General features: G+C 38.3%; 1 protein-coding gene across 2 annotated transcripts in view; it reads right to left on the bottom strand.

Moving 5' to 3' along the window:
* Positions 1-2,384: 2,384 nt before the first annotated feature.
* Positions 2,385-7,441, bottom strand: part of NTAQ1 (N-terminal glutamine amidase 1) — a 14,010-nt gene continuing 8,953 nt past the window's right edge. The window contains exon 5 of one of the 2 annotated variants that reach the window (XM_007456039.1): positions 2,385-3,066. In XM_007456039.1, the coding sequence (XP_007456101.1) occupies positions 2,957-3,066 (110 nt within the window). In that variant the 3' untranslated portion in view covers positions 2,385-2,956. The remainder of the gene's footprint in view (positions 3,067-7,441) is intronic. The other variant, XM_007456038.1, reaches the window with a different exon arrangement.

Here is a 7,441-nt window from a genome sequence, read left to right as displayed (position 1 = left end):
TGGCCCTTTATAGAAAACATTTGTATCACTTTTTCTAGAAAAAAAGGAGAATGGATTCGGTGAGACAATTAGCAGTCTACACCTCCAAAATTTATCTCAGAAATTGCTATAAAGACACATGGCCAAAAACACTCCTGGAACCTTTTTTTTTTTTCTGGGTGGGGGGGGTCATACCAAAAGACTACAACAACTTCAGGACTGCTCAATTATGGACCATGCACACCACAAACTACAGTGTATCCCCCTTTAAAAGGAGAGAGGAAATTCAACATGTACTGATTGGAAAATATCCAAATATATTAACTTTAATAAGTAAAATGCAGAACAATACTTTTAGAGTGTTACCATTTTTGGGAAGAAAGAAACCCCAGAATTTAATACATAATGCTATATGCTTCCATGGGCATAAAAAAATTCCTGTAAGGATAGAAAAGGAACTGAAAACAGGTTGTTTCTGGGTAGGGAAATCAGAAAACTGAAGGTTAAGAATGGGAGGGAAGAGTACTTTTCACTATATACCTTTTTATATCTTTTGCATTTGTACAATGTGCATATGCCATCTATTTTTAAATAATTAAAAATTAAACTGAGAAAAACCACACACAAAAAACCGTTTGTCTTTACTTCCACTGCTAACAAACCCTTCCTCTGAAAGACATAATCACTTGTAAAAGCCACGGTAATACCCACAATCAGGTACAGTCAGTTTTATTGACCTGGGAGCCATTTTATATTGTGTATTTGCTTTCCCGTCAGATTCTCAGAGATACCTTATTTCTCTTATTTTCATAGTCAACTACAAATTCTATTTTAGTCCCCTGCTTTTCTTGAAAGTTCCTCTTTCCAAACAGCATTTATCAGTATTTATTCAGTTCTCTCACACATACTGAGTATAAAGAGAAGCAAACCTGACCTCAGAGAAAAATTAAGCACAGAGAGACAAAAGAAACAGTTCCTGATTAAATCAACAATTCTGAAGAAAAATCTTACAAGGGAGCTTACCTTTCAGTTAAAAATGACAGCGATCCAACTCACACAAACTGAAGAGAAAAAGGAACCCACTGGTTTGTATAACTGGCAAGTTCGAAATTGGAGTTGGTTTGAAGCAAAGAAAGATCCAGGCACTCAGAAATGTTCTTGGGGCTCCCACTCTGCTCGGGTGCCTTATGCAGGCAGGCCTTTCTTCTGTGGCAGTCAAGATACCCACCAGCAGCCCCAAACTCCCAGGGTCCCTAGCCCAGCAGTCCTGATGGACAGAGAATTATCCTCTCTTAATGTCCATACAGCAATTCCAGAGAACACTGTGACAGGCTATTCCTAGACTTGTCCAGGGGTGGGGTCTAAGCCTGGCCCAGTTTAGGCTACATGCCTCTATTTATGGGCCACTAGGACTATATACGATATATGATATACATAAAGAAGAGTTCCCCAAAGGGCACTGTAGGAGTGGTAGGTAGAAATAACAGATGTCCTCTATTGCTTCTAACAAGTCATGACAATAGCCACTGGATATGTTAACATAACCATAAACCTTGCTCATCACACTGGTTAGAAGTAGGGGGTTTTCAATTTCAAGGCAAGGTGGCTGGAAAGTTCAAACTTACACACACAAGATTGTCTGACTGGTCTGCACTAGACATAATTTTGAATACCAGATTGGGAACTGCTCATAAATTGGCAGGGGAAAAAAAACAAAAACAAAAAACAAAGCTCCAAAAAATGCAATTTGTAAATCAGATCACAATCCTTTGAGGTCTCTGAATTCCTTTTGCTCAGGGCAAAGTATTTCTGTGGTACAACCTGCCAAAATCTATCTTCTTTAGTGTAGTCACATACTTTTTAAATGACCATCTGAAACTCAACAAAGTTATCTAAGTTTAGGGTCTATATTTAACTCTAAATTATAAAAATAATTTAGGTTGTATTTGTATTCCTCTTACCAAAGTTGATTCACTTTCTCCCAGCATCTTCCAGGTCAGCCGAGCCAAATGGATATATGGTCTTTTCTTAGACTGACTAACTGACTGACTCCTGAGGAAATGACTGCAGGTGTCCCTCCAGAGCACAAGGCAGAGGATTTGAATGGAAGTTTTGGAGTAAGCAGAAGACTCATCTAAGAGCAAAAGTTTGCACAGCCCTGTTATAAGAAATCTGCTCATTTTTACAACAGAACCATGAAGGACGTGAATGAGAGCTAGTGCTATATGCTGGTTTAATGCCAAACATCTTTTATCTGGAATTATATGATGAAAGCCAAATTTCCAAAACATCTTCAGGAAGGAAGACTGATCAATGTATTTTAAAGCAATGGTTCCCATCTATAATTGAGACATTCTTGGGTATCCCAGATTATCAAAGAGGGGCACAAAATCTTCAAAACAAAATTAATTTAGGTCAATTTTATTTAAAAACATATATAAATAGGCCAAACAACACTTAAGCCTGAGAAGGCTGCAATCTTTGCTAAGAACAGAATGAATGGTCCAGAAAGACTAATACTTATTGCTGATTGAGCTCACAACGTCAGCCCTCTTCAGGCAGCAGCACAGTCACTAGCAAACATTTTACGGGCACCTTTTACGGGCATTAGAGATTCACAGAGCAACAGGCCACAGCCCTACCCTCAAGGAGCTTAGAGTATAGCTGGAGAGACATGAACCATCCAAAACACACACATTTATCATAACAAAAGCAATTACTGGCATAAGTCTTCACATTTTTTAACAAATGAGCAATAGGAATATCTGAGCAACTACATCAAGTTTCAACCTGACATACCAAAAAAAAATTGTTTCTATCTATTCTTTTGTTCACTTATGCTTCAACTCAATTGAATTAAAAGAGGAAAGCATAATTCCAAGCCAAATGTACCATCATAACGTTTGCTGTCTCAGATGAAGGGGTGGATTGTTCACGTCCTAGAATTTCTCCATGGCACTACATCCAGAGGTCAAGTTCAGTAGTTCTGACTGCCAAACCGATGTACAAATTCAGACAGTGAGTAGACGGCTCCCCATCCCACCTCAGGATCCATACTGATAAAATCATTCAGGTTCATTTTGGAATCTACAAAAATACATGAAAGAAATGTCCACTGAAAGCACAATTCTGGCTTAACAGCAATAAAACAACCCAGAAGACCAAAAGTAGGGAAAATTATTCAAATGTTTCATAAGGGGTCAATATCACTTCTCTGGTATTCTTGTCTCAAATGTATAACATCAATCTAATCATGACAAAACATCACACAAACCCAACCTGAGGGACACTATTCATAGTCAATGACCAGTACCCTTCAAAAGGGTAAAAGTTGTAAGGAAGAAAAAAAAAAATTGTCACAGATTGAAGGAGAATGAGATGAGGAGACATGACAACTACATGTAATATCCTGAGTTAGATTCTGGACCAGAAAACAGAAATAGGGGGAAAATTTACAAAATTTAAGTAAGGTCTATAAGTTAACAGTACTGTGTCAATATTTTCATACTGATTTATTATTTTCTTGATTTAGATAATTACACTATGGTTTTTCTCAGATCCCCCTGGAATCTGAGTAAGGGGTATATAGGAGCTCTCTGTACTGTTTTAACCAATTCCCTAGCAGTCTAAAGTTATTTCAAAATAAAAAGTTAAATGAAAAAATGCATAAATAAGCAAACTGCCAGTTTACTGGATACAGCTGCCAATTTATAGGAAATACAGAGGATACAAAACAGATACAATCAGCAAAATCCAGACCGTTTCTCCCAGATTCATTTCTTCAACAAATAAATTACAAGAAAAAAATTTAAAAAGAGTGGGACTAGGAATCTCTACATATTAAAAAAGACCCTAAAGAGACACATACCAACCAAGCACGACGGGGGGGCTTTATCTGGACCTTGATTCACATGAACAAACTACATGAAAAAAGATTATGACTTCATGAGATAACTGAGATAATCTCAACACTGACTACAGAAATATATGTTGATTTTAAAGAATTATTGTTAATTTTTTTAGATGTAATAATGGCATTGTGGTCATGTATTTTTTAAACTAATCCTTATATTTTACAGATTCGTACTGAAATATTTAGAGTTGAAAGGATATAATATCTGGAATTTGCTTCAACATAATACAAGAAGGGGGAAAGTGGATGGGATATAAGTGGATGGGCTATCAGCCATGAGCTGATAACTGCTGAAAGTCTAATACACTGTTCTGCCTAGTTTTGTATATGATTAAAATTTTCCATACTACAAATTTTTAAGTGTATACAGAGATGCTTCTACTCATCAAAGAACTGTTATGGGAACTGCACTTCCACCATAAACTGTCAGAAAAGTGGACAAAATATATTTAGCAACTGTTTCCAGACACCAAGACAATGGGCAACACACGACTGACTGCTAAGAAAAGAGAAACAAGGGCAGGAGCTGTAGGATCCCTCCAACTCACTGCCTGGAGGGCTGTTTCCAGACCACAGCACCAAGGCAGGGACACAAACAGCATGGGAGTTTCCCGTTGATGGGAAGACAGAGATCTAAGTTCAGGAGGGCCTGGCAGCTACATGTGAGGGACACAGTGTGGGAGAGGAGAGAACTACGCAGAGAGTGTCCCGGATTTCTGCAGAGGGAACTCACTCCTCTACCCCCAAGTCTTTGGTTAAGGACTAATCTCATGAGACCAGGAAAGAAGCACCGTAAAGCAGTGAGTCTAATAACTCCCAGAACTTCCATGGTCCCCACCAGCCAGGGTAGAGAGAACTCATAACACTTGGGCATTTGGTAGAATCCTCAGGAGGGTCACACCAGAGCAGTGGGGCTAAATTAGCCCTGGGTGAAAGGCTGCTTCGAACCTGCACTAAAAAAGCCTAAAACCAAGCCCTGAAAGGATCCAGCTGACCCCCAGGAATTTAAGTGCATGACAGAACCAAATCCAACACTGTTTTTAAAAGTACCTCAAATTCACAAAGCCCGGCACCCAACCAAGTATTACGAATCACACAAAGAAACAGAAAAATATGACTCAACGCCAGGAGAAAAATCAATCAACATTCACAGACAGAAATGACAGAGATAACAGAATCAGCAGACAAGGACCAGCTATTATAAACATGCTCCGTATACTCAAAAGGGTAGAGTAAAACATGAGCATGACAAAGAGGGAAATGGAAGATATTAAATCAGCCCCAAATGGAATGTCTAGAGATGAAAAAATAAAATATGTACAATAAAAAAAAAAAAGCACTGGATGGGATTAACAGCAAATTAGTTAATGAAGAAGAAAAGATCAATAAATTTACAGACAAAATAATTATTCAAAATGAAGCACATACAGAAAAAGTCTGAAAAAAAATGAACATCACTGACCTGAGAGAAGTAACAAGCCATCTAACATACGTGTAGGGGAAGGACAAGAATTTTTTTTTAAAAGGGGGAGAGGTCAGAAAAAATATTTGAAGAGGTAATGGCCAAATGTTTCCAAATTCGATGAAAACTATAAATCCCCCAATCTAAGAATCTTAACAAACCTCAAGCTGAATAAGCCTAAAGAAAACTATGCTACAGTCCATCATAACCAAATTTCTGAAATCGAGAGATAAAGAGAAAAACCTTAAAAAGCAGCCAGAGCAGGGAAAAAACACACACTACATTTAGAGAAACAAACACAAGAACAATGGCAAGCTCCTTGATCAGAAACTAAGCAAGGAGAAAACAAGAGAGACACCTTTAAAAAACTGAAAGAAAAAACATGTAAAACTAGCATACATTACCCAACAAATATATCTTTCAAATATGAAGGTAAGCACTTAGGATACAGAAAACTAGAAACAGAGTCACTCCCACCCTTACAACAAGAAATGCTAGATAATCAGCAAAAGCAGGACTTCTGTTGAAGTCATCAGAGGGCCAGGGATGCACGATGACCAAGGAATCCAAAATAAAGGAAAAACAGGTGCCTCCCAGGAGAGATGGGGCAAAAGTTCTTGCTTAACTGGGGTAGATGCCAGACTCCATGTAAGTCAGCTAAAATCTTTAACAAATGGCTAAAGGAAACCTCAACTTCTGAAATACAACTGTATTCATTTTCTAGGGCTTTTTAATGTAAGTAAATAAAAGAGGATTACGATCTGCAAGCATTCATTACCTAATAACATATAAAAATAAAATAAGAATTTTTTTAATTTTTAAAGATCAATGTATAACAAATCAGCACTTGCCTATAATCTCCCCAAGAGGCACTACAACATTTCTGCTTACATAACACTGGTCCTCCAGCTGGGCTCAAATTAGCCAGTGTTACTATAACATGTCATCTGAGACAAGGAGATGAGAGGTAAATGCGGACAAAAGGCAGCAAAGGGCTCAGAAAGAGAAGGGGACAAATATGGTAGACCCTATAACTCAGCCCAAGACTTGGGAAATGTCCTTAAGAACTGAACCATCTGTGGCTGGTACTGGAACTGAGCCTTCAGAGCAAGGCTGCAAGACTGTGAATCTCCGTTTCCTTCTTTTTTCAGGGAGGGGAGAAAAAAAAAAAGAGTTCCTTTATTTAAAATACACTAAATGCTGAATTGAAAATAGTGGGCCTGCAGACACATGACCACCAAAATTATTAAATGTATAGGCTTAATTGTAATGTGCAACACATCAAATGTACTAAATTTTAAGCCCTAAAGGCCAATTCCATAACTAAATGCAGGGGACCAAGGAAAGCTGCTATGAAAAAAACAAAGCTGCATCAGTTTAAAGTTTGATGTCTTCTTGAACCATTTTTTTTCTTTTATAACCTTTTTTTTTTTTAATAAAGCAATACTAATTAGCTAAAGATAATTCCTCTGTCTCCTAACTTCAAATACATTCCTTTGATAAATACAGGGCTTGAAGTAATGGATTTACCACACGAGAGAACATGAACATGTGGTTAAATTACTACACGAGAAACCAGTATGTTTACCCCACATTCAGAGCAGATTCCTTTGAGTTCCAATATCAACCTCAGGAGGCCCCTGATGAGCTAGTTACATAGAAGGGGTTGGCACAAAGCCTGGCACCTTTGCCAGGCACCTCTTGGGAAGTAGTCATTAAAACCCAAAGGAACGACCGGGACTGACAAGGTGGTGTTTACTGAAGGTCCACCATGTGTCAGGCTCTGTGTTAGTGCTCACATGTAAAAGAGAAACAGAGAGCCGTGCAAGCATTGTCCAGACCACGCCGTGCAGCAGGGTGTGTGAGACTGAAAGCAAGACCCATGATGCCTTTTCCTGACCTAAGCTGTCCCAATTCTAATGCTGAGGCTGGGAACCAGGTTGGTGAACCCAAAGAAACTCCAGTATAAACTTTAAAAATCATGACAGCTTTTCACAGAGAGCCTCAAAATCAGAGCTGGAATCCTCTTTCAGTGTTCACTCACTTCAAATACACCAAATATATTTTTTACTTTCTCCCCTGCTGAA

The sequence above is a fragment of the Lipotes vexillifer genome, unplaced genomic scaffold, assembly GCF_000442215.2.
Source record: "Lipotes vexillifer unplaced genomic scaffold, Lipotes_vexillifer_v1.1 scaffold84, whole genome shotgun sequence".
In the NCBI taxonomy this organism is placed as follows: domain Eukaryota; kingdom Metazoa; phylum Chordata; class Mammalia; order Artiodactyla; family Lipotidae; genus Lipotes; species Lipotes vexillifer.
The sequence above is the reverse complement of the archived record's forward strand: the minus strand, read 5'-3'. Positions and strand labels throughout refer to the sequence as shown.